Source organism: Artemia franciscana, chromosome 11 (genome assembly GCF_032884065.1).
Source record: "Artemia franciscana chromosome 11, ASM3288406v1, whole genome shotgun sequence".
In the NCBI taxonomy this organism is placed as follows: domain Eukaryota; kingdom Metazoa; phylum Arthropoda; class Branchiopoda; order Anostraca; family Artemiidae; genus Artemia; species Artemia franciscana.
Genome location: NC_088873.1, coordinates 19,050,997 through 19,071,750, shown reverse-complemented (window position 1 = coordinate 19,071,750; position 20,754 = coordinate 19,050,997). Strand labels below are relative to the sequence as shown.

The following is a 20,754-nucleotide window of genomic DNA, read 5'->3' as shown; positions in this document are numbered from 1 at the left end:
TGGAATGGACTATTACAGGGGTCGTTCGTCAATATCCGGTAACGGCCTCGGAAATTGGTTTGCTAAGTTGTTTCGCTCTAAAATATCCCTTGCTAAGAAATATATTGCAACGGTTGCCGCGATTTTGCGTTCTCTAAACTCCATGAAGAACTTTAAAGAAAGTGTTTCACAAAATCTCAGGTCCGGCACGCGATCCCTCGGCGAGCGATTGAAATCCCAATAATGCGGAAAAGGTTTAAAAAGGGCAAGAAAGACCTCATCACTCATCAGTCTCAACTTAGGTCGGAAGCAAAAACCTCGCTCTTGACAAAGAAGAAAAACAAACCAAAAGTAAAAATCGTTAGATCAAAAAAGCATTTCTTTTCCTAGAAATGGCAAATTTACCCCATAAAGAATTTCATTCTTCACTAAATCTTTTCAATGCGGAAAACGTTGATGTGAGTGTAAAACATAGTTACTATGAAAAATTTTATATGCGCAACAACCGCTCTCTGAAAACGCACACTTTCAAATTTATTTCAGTGAAGACTATTCAAAGATTTGACTTCCACAATTATAGATTTGCATGAGATTATCAAAAAATATAACAATAAAAAACCAAGTGAAGCGGGGGATTTATCCTATGAAAATTGTGTACAACACAATTTGTTTAGACAAATAAGCGTCTACAGAAATGGAACGTTGGTGAGCCCAAGCACTAATCTTTCAAACTATGCAAGTTATATAATATTAACGTTGATGACTCCAACGTCCTATAAGAAACTGAAAGGTTTAGCTGTTGGATATGAATATAAAACGGATACTGACACTAGTAATATACTTAGAGATGCGACAACTAACAACATACACTTGGTTGGGAAAATAAATCATGAAATATTTAATATACCTCAATGGATGTTTTCCTATGTTAAGATTGACATAAAGCTACGACTTGCTCCGTCTAACTTTATTTTGCGAAATGTAGTTGCCCCTGCACCTAATGTAACACACCTCAGCAATATTTCATGTACGAAAACAACAGGTTATGAGTTCTGATGCTTTGGCAGTTGAAAAATTAAGAGCTAGTGGAAATAATATCAAACTGCTCGTTCCGCATACAATCAAAAATCTACGACATATTGCTTTGGGTACCTACATCGATTCGTCATTTATCAATGGCAAAATTCCTTCAAAACTCGCTTTGGCTTTTGTAAAACGTGCTAGTGGCAAATAATAATGGACAGATTCTCCACATCAATTTGAAATGTTTGGACTTTCATCTCTTGTATGTAAAGTAAATGGAATTCTACGCTATAATTTATCCTTTGATAAATCCTACAAGACCCTATATGAATTCGCAATACAGTCCTTAGATCGTGATTTGCAACTGCTTGAAAACGGTATAACACAGGTTAAACATTCCCTATTATGTAAGAGTCAAAGAAATCTTGAAGAAAAACGTCTTGAAAAAAATTGTTTTTAAAAACATCTTAAAATGTCTTGAAAAATGTCTCGAAGAAAAATGTCTGAAAAAACGCCTTGAAAAACGTCTTAAAAAAAAAATGTCTTAAAAACGTCTTAAAATGTCTAGAAACGTCTTTGACGGCGAAATTGAGTGAGTGCTAGGTCCCCGGTGGAATTGGATGCTAGGTTCACCCTGAATTGAATTCAAGGACCCCTGGTGGAATTACTCACTCGGGCCCCTGTTCGAATTGGATGCTAGTACTTCCAGTGATACTTGATGCTATGGCTCCGGTGGTTAGGTTAAGGGTCCGGTGAGATTGGACGATCGGGTCCCCGATGGAATTTGATGCTAGGACCCCTTTGGATTGGCATTAGTTGCTATGGCCCCACTGGAATTGACCGATAGGGCCCCGTTAGAATTGGTTCCTAGGGCTCCCATTGGGATTGACTGCTAGGGCCCTCCCCCTGGAAACGATTACTTGCCCCCCTCTCCCGTGGGAATTGGATGCTAGGGTTCCGGTTAAATTGGTTGCTAGGCCCTCCGGCGGAAAAGGTTGCTAGGGGCCCGGTGGAATAGCTCGCTAGGAATAAGAAACTTTTAGAATACTGCAGTGGGTAACAACTCAGTCGGTAGCAATTCCACTAGAACTTGATATTTCAAATTTAAATGAACCCTCCACAAAGTTCATTTGACTACCCTTCAAGTAATAACCTTACACCTTAACAATTGGGAACATGCATAACTTATAGTTTTTGCCCAGGAGGCTGGAAGGGGGGTCATCAAACCCGGAGGCATGGTGTGTGACCTTTGGATTATTTTGAACAAAACGGCTATTTCAAAATTCTGATCGCATGCGTTTGGGAAATAAGTAGCAGACAGAAGGGGGGGGGGTAGTTGTCGTTCATTTCCAGTTTCAAAATCGCTCTTTACTTCCGTAAGAAAAAACTAAACCAAAATAGAGCTTTACCTGAATTACCATTTACAATCTTCCATTTACAGCTGAAACACTCATTAGTTTTATGTTCTTCTACTCCTTCTTCATTGAGGACTTCAACATTATTAGCCTTCGAAGGTTCATCATCTTTTTGCTGCAGGTCTTCGGCGAATGGAAATAAAAGCTCAGGCCGGGCAGGTAGACATAAACTCATAAAAAGGATAGAGTTACTAGTTTCCAAAAGAACTTGTTTTGTCTTATATTGACTGGATCGTAATTGACTTAACGTGGATCCAACACGACTTAAATGTTCATATCTCTCCCTGAAAAAAAGAAGAATTCCTAGAAGACACTCCACCAAAAAGAGAACAGGAAACTTGTGAAACAATCAGCTCCATAAGCTAAAAATTAAATATAAAAAAACAAGTTTTTTTCAAATGAAATTAAGGAGCAGCATAAAACTTAAAACGAAAAAATCATTACGAATATGAGGAAGCTACCCCCTCCTCAATACCTCACTATTTACACTAAAGTCACTTTTAGTTCCAAGTATTTAACAATGACTCCTGTATCACAAAGGTCGTTTAATTAGAACGGGCGATTAATCAGCTCTTTTAAAGTTCTAAAAAACTTGTGCGCAAAGAGCTAGGAACAACCCCCTCATCTCCGTAATAATTTTAGTTCCTCTTAAGTTTTAGCGTTGGTCTTTACTTTCAGAAATTTTTTATTTAATTTCTGATGTTTTTTTAAATAATGCGGGGAAGTCCAGTCTCCCCTTTCATGGAAAATTCTTTCCCGCACGAAAAACTTCCTCGTGGAAAGATACTCCCATGAACCCCCCCTCCATCTAAAAAACGTGTGTATACATCCGAATTACCACTAGTATATGTAACCGACGGGTCAGTTTATAGCTAGCAGCCCTTCCCGCGGGGACAATGAAGGAGCAGGTCATCCTCAAAGACATAGTTATTAGATTTTTGCTATGCTGAAAAAAATGGCTATCTCAAAATTTTGATCAGGCGACTTTGGGGAAATAATGAGCATGGGAGGGGGGCTAGATGCCCTCCAATATTTTTGGTCACTGAAAAACCGCACTAGAACTTTTATTTCCGATCATATATGCCCTCTCCTGATCTTATACGGTCACTGGTTCAATATGATCAATCCTGGGAAAATAAACAAACAAAAAATAAAAATAAACAATTAAACACGCATCCGTGATCTTTCTTCAGGCAAAAAATGTATAATTCCTAATTTTTTTTTACATAGGAGCTTGAAACACCTAGAGTAGGGTTCTCTGGTACGCTGAATCTGCTGGTGTGATGCTCATTAAGATTACTTGATGTTTCGATGAAAAATTTGCTGAATCTTAAATATTTAAAATAAGCATCATAACTAGGTTCTTTTGATGTATCTATTGGTATCAAGACTCTGTTTCCCAGAGTTTCGGTTATTATTGAGCCTCATCGCTCCTTATTTACAGTTAGTTACCACCAACTGTGTGACAACACAGGAAGAATGGCAAGAAGATTCTTTTATCTTACAGCCGTCTGTCTTCATCTCCCTGCTCAGTCTGTTTATTCGGTCTTGTGGCCATACCTCCAGCCCTCGAGTAGTACCCACTCTAAGAATTTAACGATGCACATAGCCGATACTCTTATCTTCTTAAATGGTTTGAGATCACAAATAACTTTAACGGTGATTCTCTCAAGATGCAGGTGTTAGGAATGTTTTCTTCAAGTTAGAGGTGTTTGTTACATAATAGGATGTGTAAATTCTTTGATTGTTCAAAAGCCTACGAGGGCCAGGGAAAAACCATGAGGACCCACCAATCAAACAGTTCGTGGTAACGAACTGTAGTAAGGAGCGACCCGGCTCAATAGCAACCAAAACTCTAAAAAATGGGGTTTTGATATCAATAGCTACATCAAAAGAATCGTATTTTAATGCTGATTTTAAATATATAAGTTTAATCAAGTTTAGTCTTTCAAAATCAAAAAGTCTTTTGTAACATCAAAAGTTACGAGCCTGAGAAAATTTGCCTTATTTTGAAAAATAGGGGGAAACAACCCCTAAAAGTCATATAATCTTAACGAAAATCAAACCATCATATTCAGCGTATCAGAGAACCCTATTGTAGAAGTGTCAAGCTCCTATCTACAAAAATGTGGAATTTCGTATTTTTTGCCAGTAGACAAATCACGGGTGCGTGTTTATTTGTTGTTTTTTTTGTTTTTTGTTTCCCAGGGGTCATCGTATCGACCAAGTGGCCCTAGAATGTCGCAAGAGGGCTCATTCTAACGGAAATGAAAAGTTCTAGTGCCTTTTTTAAGTGATCAAAAAAATTGGAGGGCACCTAGGCCCCCTCCCACGCTCATTTTTTCTTCAAAGTCAACGGATAAAAATTTTGAGATAGCCATTTTGTTCCACATAGTCAAAAACCATAATAACTGTGTCTTTGGGAATGACCTACTCCCCCACAGTCCCTGGGGGAGGGGCTGCAAGTTACAAACTTCGGCCAGTGTTTACATATAACAATGGTTACTGGGAAGTGTACAGCGTTTTCAGGGGATTTTTTTCGGTTTTGGGGGTGGGGTTGACGGGAGGAAGCTATGTGGGAGGATCTTTCCTTGGAGAAATATGTCATAGAGGAACAGAAATTCAATGAAAAAGGCGCAGGATTTTCTAAAATTACTAAAAAAAAAACATGGAAAAGTTTTTTCAATTGAAAGTAAGGAGTAACATTGAAACTTAAAACGAACAGAGATTATTACGCATATGAAGGGTTCTAAAAATACTTTAGCATAAAGAGCGAGGTATTTAGGAGTAGATAAATACCTCGCTCTTTATGCTATTAAATAAAAAAAACAAGTTTTTTTTTAATGAAAGTAAGGAGCGACATTAAAACTTAAAACGAACAGAAATTACTCCGTATATGAAAGGGGCTTTTCCTCCTCGACACCCCGCTCCTTACACTAAAGTTTTTTATTGTTTTAAAAAGTAGAGTTGCGAGAAAGAATCAAACTTTAGCGCAAGGAGCGGGGTGTCGAGGAGGAAAAGCCCCTTTCATATACGGAGTAATTTCTGTTCGTTTTAAGTTTTAATGTCGCTCCTTACTTTCATTAAAAAAAAACTTTTTTTTTTTTTAATTTCTGAAAGTTTTTGAATTAATGCATGTCTGATTTTGGCTCTCCGTACATAAATTACTAAAATGAAATTTGCATATTAATTCTTTTTTTGGCTAAATGGCTTTCTCTTAGTTTTGATCAGACGATTTTGAGAAATAAGGGGTGGGGAAGGAGGTCTAGTTGCCCTCCAATTTTTCGGTTACTCAAAAAGGCAACTAGATCTTTTAATTTTTAACGAACGTTTTTATTAGTAAAAAAAAAAAAAACGTAACTTAAGAATTAACTTACGTAACAAACGTACATAACTTATGTAACTTACGTTACGTTTTATCCCAATTCTTTAAGAATGACCCCTGAATCAGAAAGGCCGTAGAATAAATAGTTGAAATTATTTAAAAAAAACTTTTAGCATAAAGAGCGAAGTATTTATCTCCTCCTAAATACCTCGCTCTTTATGCTAAAGTATTTTTAGAACCCTTCATATGCGTAATAATCTCTGTTCGTTTTAAGTTTTAATGCTTCTCCTTACTTTCAAATGAAAAAACGTTTTCATGTTTATATTTTCATTGTTTTTTTTTATAGTAATGCTAGAAAGTCCTGCGCCCTTTTCATTGAATTTCTCTTCCCCCATGAAATACTCCTCCAAGGAAAGATCCTCCCATATAGCCCCCTCCCCTGAACCCCACACCCAAACCAAAAAAATCCCCCTGATAACGTCGGTACACTTCCCAGTAACCATTACTGTATGTAAACATTGGTCAAAGTTTGTAACTTGCAGCCCCTCCCCCAGGGACTGTGGGGGGTAAGTCATCCCGGAAGACATAGTTATTATGGTTTTCGACTATGCGGAACAAAATGGCTATCTCAAAATTTTGATCCGTTGACTTTGGGAAAAAAATGAGCGCGGGAGGGGGCCTAGGTGCCCTCCAATTTTTTTGGTCACTTAAAAAGGGCACTAGAACTTTTCATTTCCACTAGAATGAGCCCTCTTGCAACACTCTAGGACCACTTGGTCGATACGGTGACCCCTGGAAAAACAAAACAAAAAAAAAACAAAAAACAAATAAACACGCACCCCTGATTTGTCTTCTGGCAAAAAATACGAAATTCCACATTTTTGTAGATTGGACCTTGGAATTTTTTCTGGAATTTTCCTATGACTTTTAGGGGGTGTTACCCCCTATTTTCCAAAATAAGGCAAATTTTCTCAGGCTCGTAACTTTTGATGACAAAGATTAAATTTGATGAAACTTATATATTTAAAATCAGCATAAAAATCCGATTCTTTTGGTATCGAAATGGGTCGCTCCTTACTACAGTTCGTTACCACGAACTGTTTGATAGTATTTTTAGTAATTTCAACTATTTATTCTACGGCCTTTCCGATTCAGGGGTCATTCTTAAAGAATTGGGACAAAAGTTACGATTTAGTGCAAAGAGCGAGGTATTAACGAGGGTACAAACCCCCTCATATACATAATAAAAATTTAAGAATATATAAGTTTGTAACGTAAGCTAATTCTTAAGTTACGTATATTTTTTACTAATAAAACCATTCGTTAAAAATTAAAATTTATAGTTGCCTTTTTATGTAACCGAAAAATTGCAAGGCAACTAGGCTTTCCCCACACCTTATTTCTCAAAATCGACTGATCAAAACTAAGAGAAAGCCATTTAGCCAAAAAAGGAATTAATATGCAAATTTCATTTTAATAATTTATGTGTGGAGAGCCAAAATCAAACATGCAATAATTCAAAAACGTTTAGGAATTACATAAAAAAACTAGTTTTTTTAACTGAAAGTAAGGAGCGACATTAAAACCTAAAACGAACAGAAATTACTCCGTATATGAAATGGGTTGTCCCCTCCGTAATCCCTTGCTCTTTACGCTAAAGTTTTTAATTGTTTTAAAAAGCAGAATTGTGGCAAAGAGTCAAACTTTAGCGTAAAGAGCAAGGGGTTGCGGAGAGGACAACCCATTTCATATACGGAGTAATTTCTGTTCGTTTTAAGTTTTAATGTCGCTCCTTACTTTCAGTTAAAAAACTAGTTTTTTTATGTAATCAAGACACAAACCTAGGCGTTACGTAATAGTTTTTCTTAGATTGTTAAAAACCTAAGGATGTAGAGAAAAGACCTTCAGGGCTTGCCAGCGAGTGTCTTCTTTAAGATGTTTTGTAAGATATTCTTCAAGACGTTTTAAGACGTTTCAAGACATTTCAAAGACATTTTTCTTCAAGACATTTATAAGACATTTTTCTTCAATATTTCTTCAAGACTTGCTTCTTCAGGTGCCAGTCAGGTGGGAAACCCCGGTTCTAACTGGGATGATGCACCTCTGACGCATCTTTAGATGGCCTGAAAATCAATAGCAGACTCGCAGATAGAGACTGGGATGTTACCTGACATTTTAAGGATTTTTTTTTCTTCAAGATTTCATTTTTCTCAAGGCGCTTCTTTTTTTTCAAGTTTTTCTTTTTTTTCAAGTTTTTATTTTTTTTCAATATTTTTGCTCAGAGAACCATTATAATCCGAATATTTTTTTTTTCGTTTTAGGGATCGAATATAAGATCAGAGATTTCCCCTAATGGAACGGCGCTTTGAACAACTAGACCAGCAAACTATTCCTATTATTTGGTTTCGGGTAATACCTTCCAGTAGAAATGATCTGATAAAGCTATGGATTGCATGTTTCCTATCTCTGGAGTAATTCCCAGTCGAGAGCGAGCTAAAATCAAGAACAATCCGAAGAAATCAAGATGTTAATATATAGAAATCTACAACAACCCCATAGAAACTAAAACCAACTCATAGATATCCAGACGAACTCACAAAAATCAAGATATCAATATGAAGAATTCCAGAACAATCCTAAGAAACCAAGACCAAACTATTGACATTAAGACCAATCTGAAGAAATCAAGAGATCAATATGCAGAAAGCTATGACCAGTACATAGCAATGCATTCCAATCCATAAAATCAAGATTAAACCGTGGAAATCAAGGTCAACCTCTAAGAATTATGCCCATACCGAATTAATCAAGAGACCAATGCATAAAAATCAAGACCAAGCAATAAAAAATCAAGAGAGACCAATACATATAAATCAAGACCAATGAATATAAACATAGAGCAGTCTGCAGAAATCAAGACAAAGCTGTCGAAATTAAGAGATCAATATGTAAAAATCAAGAACAATCCTTGAAATCAAGACCAATACACAGAAATCCAGGCGATCTCTTAAAATAAAGAACAAACTGCAAGAATCAAAACAATTCCTTAACAAGAGCTAAGAGCTCATATGGCACTTGAGACTGAGATCGGAAGAGCCAAGAGCCAACTGCTTATATGGCATGAGCTTTCTAATGAGCTTCTAATGGGATGAGCAAAATTCTAAAAATCAATAGATTGATTTAAAAGGAAAATCAAAGGATTAATACCGGTCGGGATTTATAATCAGAGCTCTGAGACACGAGGTACTTCTAAATATTAAAATTCATTAAGATCCGATCACCCACTCGCAAGTTAAAAATACCTCTTTTTTTCTAATTTTCGTTCTCCCTTCAGCTCCCCAGATGGTCAAATCGGGGAAAACGACTTTATCAAGTCAATTTGTGGAGGTCCCTGACACGCTACCAATTTTCATCGTCCTCGCACCCTAGAAGCACCAAACTAGCCAAAGCACTGGACCCCCTAACTCCCCCAAAGAGAGCGGATCCAGTCTGGTTACATCAATCATGTATCTACGACATTTGCTTAGTCTACCCGCCAAGTTTAATCCCGATCTCTCCACTCTAAGCGTTTTCCAAGATTTCCGGTTTCCCCCTCCAACTCCCCCCAATGTCACCAGATCTGGCCAGGATTTAAAATAAGAGTTTTGAGACATGATTTCCTTCTAAATATCAAATTTCATTAAGATCCGGTCACCCGTTCTTAAATCAAAAATACCTCAATTTTTCTAATTTTTTCGAATTAAAAAAAGCATATCCATTCCAATTATGTGAATCGCATATCTAGAGCTTGTGCCTATTCTTCCAAACAAGTTTCATCCTGATATCTCCACTCTTAAGCGTTTTCCAAGATTTCTGTTCCCCCCCTCCAACCTCCTATGCCCCAGGATCCAATTCGAATTGAAAATGCATCTGAGACATAAGATCTTTCTATATATCATGTTTTTATTAAGATCCGATCACCCATTGGTAAGATAAAGACACCTCAATTTTCACGTCTTCCAAGATTTCCAGTTTCTCCCTCCAACTCCCCCCCCCCAATGTCACCGGATCTGGTCGGTATTTCAAATACGAGCTCTGGAGCACAAGATCCTTCTAAATATCAAATTTCATTAAGATCTGATCACCCGTTCGTAAGTTACAAATACCTCATTTTTTCTAATTTTCCCGAATTACCCCCCCCCCCCCCCAACTCCCCGAAAGAGAGCAGATCCGATCCGGTTATGTCAGTCACGTATCTAGGACACGTAATTATTTTTCCCACCAAGTTTCATCCCGATCCCTCCATTCTAAGAGTATTCCAAGATTTTAGGTTTCCCGCTCCAATTCCCCCAAATGTCACCGGATCCGGTCGGGATTTAAAATAAGAGCTCTGAGACCGATATCCTTTTAAGTGTCAAATTTTATGAAGATCCGATCACCCTTTCGTAAGTTAAAAATACCTCATTTTTTCTAATTTTTCTGAATTAACCGTCCCCCACTTCCCCCCAGATGGTCGAATCGGGGAACGACTATTTCTAATTTAATCTGGTTTGGTCCCTGATACGCCTGCCAGATTTCATCGTCCTAGCTTATCTGGAAGTGCCTAAGCTATCAAAACCGGGACCGACAGAGAGACAAACAGACCGACAGAATTTGCGATCGCTATATGTCACTTGGTCAATACCAAGGGCCATAAAAATCCAGAACAATCCCATAAAATCATAACCAGTATACAGAAAGCCAGACGAAATCATAGGGATCATGAGCAATGCACACAAATCCACACGAATCAAAAAAAAAAAAAAAAAATCAGGGTTAACCCTAGAAATCCAGAACAAACCATAGACATCAAGACCAAGCCGTAGAAATCAAGAGATCAACATGTAGAAATCTAGAACAATCCTTAAAAATCATGACCAGTGCATAAAAATCCAGACCAAATCGTAAAAATAATGACCAAACTCTAGAGACCACGGTCGTCCTCTAAAAATTAGGACCGATCCAAAGAAGTTAAGCGCAACCTATAAATATCAAAACCAATACATAGAAATAATGGTTACAGGTTTGAATCACCCCCAGCCCTGAGGGAAAGGGCTGTAAGTTATAAAAAAAACTAAAAACTAATAAAAAAAGTAAAAAATCTAAAAAACTAAAAAAAACTAAAAAAACTAAAAAAAGGTAAAAAACTAAAAAAAAATAAAAAATAAAAAAAAACTAAAAAAAAGGAAAAAACTAAAAAAACTAAAAAAAAGGAAAAAACTACAAAAAAAACTAAAAACTAATAAAAAAATAAAAAAGCTAAAAAACTAAAAAAACTAAAAAAACTAAAAAAACTAAAAAAAGGTAAAAAACTAAAAAAACTAAAAACTAAAAACTAAAAAAACTAAAAAAAAGGAAAAAACTGAAAAATAAGCTAAAATAAAGGTAAAAACCAATAAAAAACTAAAAAAAAAACTGAAAAAACTAAAAAAAGGCAAAAACTACAAAAAAAAACTAAAAACTAATAAAAAAAGTAAAAAAGCTAAAAAACTAAAAAAACTAAAAAAACTAAAAAAAGGTAAAAAACTAAAAAAAATAAAAACTAAAAAAAAACTAAAAAAAAAACTAAATAAAAAATTAAAAAAAGAAAAAAACTTAAAAAGGAAAAATGTAAAAAAAATAAAAAGGTAAAAAACTAAAAAGAAAAAAAAAACTAAAAAAAACCTAAACAGCTAAAAAAAAGAAAAAACTAAAAAAAACTGGGAATTCCACAAATGTTTCAATATATTTTGACAAAAGATTAAGGTAATTCGGAAACCTTAAAACAGATACCCAAAATTTTGAGGTTTATTATCAATAAAAAGAAGAAACTTAAAAAAGAAAAACTAAAAAAGAAAAAAATAAGAAAAGAAAAAACTATAAAAGAAAAAAAACTGAAATGAAACTGTATCTCTATATCTATATAAATGACGACCAGGACACTCTAAGAGAAATTACAGACTGGGATACCGGGACACAAATGACGACCGGGACACAGGGAATATAAATGACGACCTGGACACAGGGATACAACTCCAACGGGGACGCCGGGGGCACAGGGGGATATATAGATGACGACGGGGACACAGGGAATGTTCGATTAGCAATCACCATCAACAAAGCTCAAGGGCAATCGTTAGAAAAATGCGGTATAGATATGAATACGAATTGTTTTCCCATGGACAATTATTATGTTGCATGTTCAAGAGTTGGTAAACCTGACAATCTATTTATATGGACAGACAATAGGACAGCGAAGAATGTTGTATATTCGCAAGTTTTACGTAGTTAAATATATATCTATATATATAAAAATAAGTTGTCTGTGTGTGGATCTGTGGATCAGGTGACGTCATGTTTGTCCGCATGTGACGTCTGAATTATTTCACACTAATACAAAAGAAGAAAAAAACTAAAAAAGGTAAAAACTACAAAAAAAACTAAAAAGAAAAAAAAACTAAAAAAGCTGAAAAACTAAAAAAAACTAAAAAAAGGTAAAAATCTAATAACTAAAAAAAACTGAAAAAAATAAAAAAAGGCAAAAACTACAAAAAAAATAAAAACTAATAAAAAAATAAAAAAGCTAAAAAACTAAAAAAACTAAAAAAAAAACTAAAAAAAGGTAAAAAACTAAAAACTAAAAAAGAAAAAAACTAAAAAAAAGGAAAAAACTGAAAAATAAAAGAGAAAAAGAAAACTAAAAAAATATGAATAAATATATATAATGACGACCAGGACATAAGTCCTGGTCGGACTTATGGCCGGACAATGGCGCGTAACTAATATGGCGCGTAACGACTTACGCGCGCGGGGGAACTTGGGGGGGGGCGCGAAGCGCCCCCACCAACTAGGTGTTGGGGTGGCGCTTCGCGCCACCCCAACAGCTAGTATATATATATAAAAATATGTTGTCTGTCTGTCTGTGGATCAGGTGACGTCATGTTTCTGTGTCGACTGGCGTCATGAAGTTAGTTGTCGTCATTTTTGCTATGACGGTGACGTCATTAAAGATATTTAAGACATATATGTTCACGTAGAAATCTATTAATGTTTAAGTTTAAAATGACTGATGAACTTACAATGGCAAAAGCCGATGAAGATGCTCAAAGAGTCTATGCAAAAAAACTTGCTGCTGATAGAGAAAGTCAGAAAAGAAAGCGTGCCGAGGAATCAAAAGAACAGCAAGGAAATAGGCTTGAGGCTAAAGAACGTAAAACTGCGCAGTTAGATGAAGATCCACCTGGACAGCGAGAGTCAAAACATATCAAAACTGAAAATGATAGCGATGATGATTGGGTTTGGGATCTTGACTTGGATAAGGTCATCAATGCCTACCAGATTTTAGTTAAAAAAAAAAAGGTTCGGCGATATGTATTTCATAGTGAAGCTGAAAAATAAAGAAGAAAAAGAAAACTGAAAAAAGAAAAAATGTAAAAAACTAAAAAATACTAAAAAGAAAAAACACTCAAAGAGAAATTACAGACCGGGACACAAATGACGACCGGGACAGAGGGAATATAAATAACGACCGGGACACTCAAGGAGAAATTACAGACTGGGATACCGGGACACAAATGACGACCGGGACACAGAAATGACGACCAGGACAACAATGGCAACACCCGAGGAAGCTGCTCAAAACGAATGTATTCACGCCGAAGTAGCTGAGTTGGTAAAGCGTTATGTTTCAGGTTCTAGGTCCGAGAGGCTCCAGGTTTGAACCTTGGCTTTAGCATTAATACAAAAGAAGAAAAAAACTAAAAAAGGTAAAAACTAAAAAGAAAAAATAGATATATATATTTATATATATCATCTTTTCCACAAAAATAATAATTTAGTGCTTCTGCTTATAAACAGCAATCGAATTGATGCCTCCTGATACGCAACTATCAACAAAGTGGCAATCGTTGTGGTCGGTGATCAGTTCTTACCTCGAGATAATATTCTTTATAGGCGAAACAATCAGTTGACAAGAATTGCCTAAACTCATCGATGCTACGATGCCCTACAATATCCTGACGAATATAAATGACGCCCGGGACACTCAAATAGAAATCACAGACTGGGACACCGGGACACAAATGACGACGGGGACACAGGGAATATAAATGACGACCCGGACACAGGGACACAACTACAACGGAGACGCCGGAGGGCACAGGGGGATATATAAATGACGACGGCAAAAAAGGAAATGGTCGATTAGCAATCACCATCAACAAAGCTCAAGGGCAATCAATAGAATCATGAGGTATAGATCTGAATACGGATTGTTTTCCCATGGACCATTATGCGTTGCATGTTCAAGAGTCGGTAAACCTGACAATCTATTTATATGCACAGACGATGGGACAGCAAAGAATGATGTATATTCGCAAGTTTTACGTAGTTAAAAACATATATATATATATATATATATATATATATATATATATATATATATATATATATATATATATATATATATATATATATATATATATATCACAGGTGGGACATAGGGACACAACTACAATGGCGCGTAACTAATATGGTGCGTAACGACTTACGCGCGCGGGGGGGCTTGGGGGGGGGGGGGCGCGAAGCGCCCCCACCAACTAGGTGTTGGGGTGGCGCGAAGCGCCACCCCAACAGCTAGTATATATATATATACACTAGCTGTTGGGGTGCTACTAGGTGTGCACCCCACCACCTAGTTGGTGAGGCGCTTCGCGCCCCCCCCCCACAAGCCCCCCCGCGCTAGTTGTGTCCCTGTGTCCCACCTGTGAATAGATATATATATATATATATATATATATATATATATATATATATATATATATATATATATATATATATATATATATATATATATATATATATATATATATATATATATATATATATATATATATATATATATATATAATATATATATATATATATATATTTTTAACTACGTAAAACATGCGAATATACAACATTCTTCGCTGTCCCATTGTCTGTGCATATAAATAGATTATCAGGTTTACTGACTCTTGAACATGCAGCATATAATTGTCCATATACATATATATATATATATATATATATATATATATATATATATATATATATATATATATATATATATATATATATATATATATATATATATATATATATATATATATATATACAAAACTGAATCCCAAGATCAACGGAATAATAAAAAAATAAGCGAAACAGTTAAACTTAAAACACGCAGAAATTACCACAAACAGTCATAGTGCTACCTACCCGCGGCACACATCCCTTTTGCTCCGACATCCAAAATATAAGCTTAGGATCCGATTAACCCCCCTAACCTTCCCTGAAAGTTTTAATTCGATCCTTCAAACAATTTTGGAGATTGCATATGCTATCATTTGAAAACTCCAGTCCACAAAGCGTCTGTAAATTTACTAAAGTATGCAGTTCATTTTCCGAGTATAGACTCGGGAAACTCTTGCCTCCAGAGAGTTCCTAGCTAAACGGACAGCCATACTGAAAAAAGTGACTAGGGCTATCTCAAAATATCTTTACAATATCACAAGGGTTACAGGTGAGGGAGGTGGGTAGCAGAAAAGGGCATTGGAGAGAGGCAGGTTGTCCTCGAATCAATTTTGATTTTAATAAGGGCAAAGTGTCCTGTATCATTTTTTGTGCATTAGGTAAGGCTTGGCCCAAGGTCTTGACGGAGAGGGGTTCAAGATGATCAGGGAGAACAAGTACTTGGCCCATTGAAGAGCTCCCTACAATTCCCTTGAGATGTTAGATCTTTTTGACTTAGAGAAAGGTCAATGAAATATTTTAGCTAATCGCACACAAAACATCAGGCAGGCGTCCCCTTTTCAATTACAAAATATAAGCGTAAACTATTGGCGAACTGCATCATTTACAACCTTTGCCCCAGGGTATGCAGGGGTTACGCAAATACTTCTCTAAATTTGATTAGATGTCTTGGGGAATACGGGATGAAGCAAGTAGCAAAGAAAGCACATAAACATCAATTTTTATACACGTACAAAATAGATCTTAATTAAAAAAGAAGTAATGGAAAAACCTGATGCTGGTACTTTTTTTTATATACGAAGCTTGCTGATGAGTATACTCAATTTTACTTTTTGTCTTTTTCAAAGCATGTGAGCCCCCAACTCCAAATCGCTAGCCTGCCCAATTTATTGCTATATATTTTTTTAGGGGGGAAAGGAGGAGAGTGTAGCTAGTGACTATTCTGAAAATCTGTTTTATTAGGCTAACAACTGTATCAACTCTAAGTTAAATGTTGTTTTCTGTCACAGGCAATAAAAAGTGTTACCAGCTTGTTGGCATGCATTAACAATATGTTGGTTCACAACGGCAACAAAAACTTCAAAAAGGTAAACTAAAACTTCCTAGACTCTTTGCTGCCATATGTTTTTAACTGATTTTTCACCCACGCTTCTATTATTTTTTTTTTCACCCATAACTACCACAAACTACAGATAGACCTGTTTAATTAAAAACTGTACCCCTGTTATTCTTACTTTTTTAAGATTTGGTTGTCAAAGATTCGGCTTAACCCACTAATTAAATTGAAAATCTTTATATTGAGCCCTTCAGTTTCAGAGAGAGTAGCGCCGCGAGGCGGCGCATTCATTCCTAAGGTTGTATGTAATTAATACAAATAAATAATTGATACAGACAATATTTACAAGTTTTATCTAATTCGTTTTTCACTTGTGTAAATGATGAAAGTTTCAACTTAATCCATTTCAACAATAAGATTCAATTTTGCTATCTTTGGTACTTAAAATACATTTTAGTTATTGACGTACTTAAAAATTACGCAAAACAAAATAAAAACCCATTTGTCTTTGCTTTCTGTAGTTTTTGCGTCTTCATTTTTAATTTCCTTTATTTCTACTTGACACCTTATAAGTCAACAGAAATATATCAATGCGAAACCTCAATACACCAAGACTGATATTTGTTGCACATAAAGTATTAGAGCCTAGACTGCAATTAGCTACGACAAACATTCTTTATTTTCCTAAAAGTTTCAGTTTTGTTTCATTTTTGCGTCTAAGCCATAACCCAATCAACTTTTAATCCATATCTTTTTTTTTCCTTTTTTAATAAAATTTTTTTATTACTCCCACCTTTTCTCCACTTGGTGACATGATAACCATTTACATAAATTTAATTTATGCTTGCAAAATAAATTTTTAAATTTTCGGTAGCCAAAGATAATTGATTAAAACAAGATATACTATAATATATTGCCAAACCACAAAATCTTCCGGATTTCACCCTTCCGTCATAAGGTATATATTCCACCGTGGAAATGTGCATTAATAATACATAAAAAATGAATTCTGTAAAACCTTATTCTTAATCGACTATACAACATCCACTACTAGCCCAACCTTAGCAAAAACCCCATATCAGCCCTACCGTGAGTAAAATACTGTGCCTTTACCAATTCCTTAGGCACCCCGTTCTAATCCTCCTTCTAAAAAACCTACAGATGTATTACTGCGTAAAATCGTCTTAATCTTAAAAATTGAACCAGAACACACTGATATTAATAGAAAAATAATAATAAATCAGTAAATGATTGGCCAAGAAAAAAATTATGGCGAAATTTATCCAAATAAACACTCAAACGAGTATTTATTTTCGAAATTGATAATTATCAACATTTATTGACTATAAATCTTACAACGTGATTAATACATTAAGACACAGAAATCTTGCCTTGACGCGGTTATAATCAATTACGCAATGTTATAATTTAGGAGAGATTACTACAAGGATCTTTGGCTTTCTTTCAAAGAATTGGGATCTTCAGTGGTTTTGTCACTATGCCATTTATTATAAAAAGCTGGCCAGACTTTCTCTTTTACATCGAACAGTGAATAATTTTCAAGAATAACATTAATTAACAAACAACAATGATTGGCCATGATCAAGCCAATGATTGGCATATTGTTTTCATTGCCAAATAAAAGGATTTGTCCCCATGAACTGTTGTTTGTACAAAATAGCATATTTTTCCTCTTCTTCATATTACTGTTATAAGAAAATAAAATATACAATTTAACACTGCCTATTTGTAAAACTAAATCAAACAAACTTACCTTTTATCAACAAACAGCACAATCGTGCCAGTACTATACAACTTTGCTATATATATATATATATATATATATATATATATATATATATATATATACATAATGTCGTTGTTAGTCCTTGATAATAACGAAATTTAAAGAAGCAAACTTTTTTTCTCAAGAAAGTAAAAAGCGAACGTGTTTTAAGATTATAAATAATAAATTTAAGATTCCTCAGAAGTTTTCTATTTACTACATCATGCCGTTTGGATAAAGTTCACACAATAGATCGGACCTTAATACCGTTTTATGCTTTTTCTAACAATACAGTTCAGTTCAGTTCAGTTTATTAACATCAAAATAAATGGACAACAATAACTTTCTACCCCTACAAGGCTCCATGGCCCGTTACAATACAGTGATTCTCAATTATAGAAACTTGATTGAGTGTCGACCAATCAGACAAATCAGACCGGTGGGACATATTCTATTAGAATTTAGAGACTTAATATGCCGCCCAACAGGGGTAATAAAGAGTGTGCTTAATTATTTGGTATATAAGATACAAAAAGGAAAAGTTGCCTTGCTAAGCGAAAATATAACCTTTAGAAATTATGTTTAAAATACATACTATCGAAAAGAAAAATGCCACATACTTTCTCTACAATTCATGTTCACAAGTCTGGTTTTAGAACCCATAAGATTAATCACTATTATTCAGCTTTCCCTGCTTTCTTTTACTGCGTAGACTTTTGCTTTGTGTAGAAAAAAGAGAGAAAAAATTTCTGACTTGCAGAGTCTTTTTCTATTGTTTTCTCAAGAAGGAAAATGAGCTATTTATCGAAAGATCTATTTATTCTTCTTTTTGTCGGTTGATAAAAAGGTTCACTATTTGTCATGTGTTTCCTTGTACTGATTCTTCGTTTATTGTGCTGACACCTTTTATTTCTGAGCACCTGAAGCAGCTGAAGTTGAATATTTTTTTCTTATGAATTTATAAGAAAAAAAGTGCAGTGGAAAACTAAAGTGTGAGAAAAAAATGAAACTAAAATATAGGAAAAACACCAACAGTAATAGTTAAGTCCGACCATTCCCTTTAAGACAAGACAATTTTAAAACATTTCAATTTTTCAGTTCACTCACAACATCTCAATTAAAAAAAAAAATTCTAAGAAAATATTTGTAAAAAAAAAAAAAATCAACTACGTACCAGTAAAATACAGAGTTTGCACAATACTTACTGTTTTGGTAATTCTAGAATACTTTGTTTCCTGGCTTGAACTACTCCTCCGGCACTAGCTGAATTTATTAGGAACTTGGGCATATCGAGCGAAAATTCGAGTTCCTTCCTTTCTTTATCAGAAACAGCAGAAATAACCGTTCCTTTTTCAGTCAATTCACTTTTCTCAGACATAGAAACAGGCGTCACTTCGAGATCAGCAAAAAAGGCACTTCTTTTCTGTTTTAAGCGTTCAGTAACGGATGTAGAGAGTTCTGACGAGAGACTAGGTTCATCTTTATTGACCAACACATCTGTAGTCAGTGGAGTAGTCTCTAAAATAGAAGGGGGCAGCACTGAGGTAGAAACTATCTCAGAAGTAACTGGCATAGTTGGGCTTGTAGATTCATAAGACTTGGAATGACGAAAAAGCTTCCACCGTTCCTTGAACGAGCTCATAGTGAAGGAAGACGAAACTGAGCTACCGGGAGTGCTTATATCTGAAAGGGAGTCGTTACGTGTCATTGACTTTCGTCGTGAACGAAAAGACTCCCTTATTACTTTTAAAATTCTGCTTGGACCACCTTCCGACATACTCTGAGTTCTGCGGTGAATAACAGGTGTTGAAGGAACAGTTCTAGGTAGAGTATTAGCTTTTTTTCTTAGAGGAAAAAATTGGAATTTTCTCTTTTCAATGGATTCCTGATTTGATGTAGAAGTACTTAAAGAATCTGTATCCCATTTTACAGTTTCGCTTTCTTCTTCTACATGCACATCAAGAGCTTCTATAAAATCAATTTCATCAGCAAATGACACACTTTTATCGGAACACTGACTTGTAGTTCTATTACGTTCTGAGACAATACCACTCAACTCTGAAGGAATTGTTTCATATCCCGTAACTAATTCCCATTCATCTTCTGACACTATGGGCCATTGTTCATGGTGATCGTGTCTAACAGCAATCCAGCCTAAAGGACAGAACAGTTTTAGAAAACATTCACAAATAAGAAATTTGTAACAGAATTGGATCTATAGGAACAGACCCCCTACTAATTTAAGCAGATAAGCTTCCATATACTATATTATCATCTAAAAAAATAACCTCGAATGAAGATACTAATGTCGGCATATACAGGGGATAAGAACCCCACCACATCCACCCCTAAGAGAGGTTGGTCCAAAGAGTAACTCTCCTGAAAAAGCTGTGGTCCGAAACTACTTTTTGGGACCCCTTTCTCCAAGGTTTAGAACAGTGTGCACACATGATGAGGCTGACGAACAATAATCTGATTGGCCAATGTTGCAATTATCTACTGTGGAGTACATATTTAATTTTTTTGTTAAAATTGACATGGCTACGCTTTTAAAAAGGTTTGAAATAAAGGCCCGCCTTCTTGCACGTACTCCGCAGCACGGGGTACATCAGGAGTGCCCAATATGCCACTAGACCTTTGTCTAGATTAATCATTAAGTTTCAAGTACCACTTAAGCCTTATCTTGATGGAGTCACCAGATAGTTTTGATGGAACAACTGAAAGAAGCGGTTCCAACAAGACTTGCAGTGCCGAGTGAAGCTACCTTTCATGTACTCTTTCCTAGGCGTTCCTCCTTCTGGAAATCAAAGCAGGCTATATTCCTCCGGGGTTGTCTTATATTTGGTGAACATCTTGGGCTTATATAGTGGGATGACCAAAT

At 35.4% G+C, this 20,754-nt stretch overlaps 1 protein-coding gene across 5 annotated transcripts in view; it reads right to left on the bottom strand.

Annotated features, from left to right (window-relative positions):
* LOC136032922 (rapamycin-insensitive companion of mTOR-like) overlaps nucleotides 1–20,754 on the bottom strand; it is a 167,492-nt gene that overhangs the window by 32,022 nt on the left and 114,716 nt on the right. For 4 of the 5 annotated variants that reach the window (XM_065713389.1, XM_065713386.1, XM_065713388.1 and 1 more), the window contains exons 17-18: nucleotides 19,079–20,027; nucleotides 2,412–2,701 (exon numbers count right to left, since the gene is read on the bottom strand). In XM_065713389.1, coding sequence (XP_065569461.1) covers nucleotides 2,412–2,701; nucleotides 19,079–20,027 — 1,239 coding nt within the window. The remainder of the gene's footprint in view (nucleotides 1–2,411; nucleotides 2,702–19,078; nucleotides 20,028–20,754) is intronic. The other variant, XM_065713387.1, reaches the window with a different exon arrangement.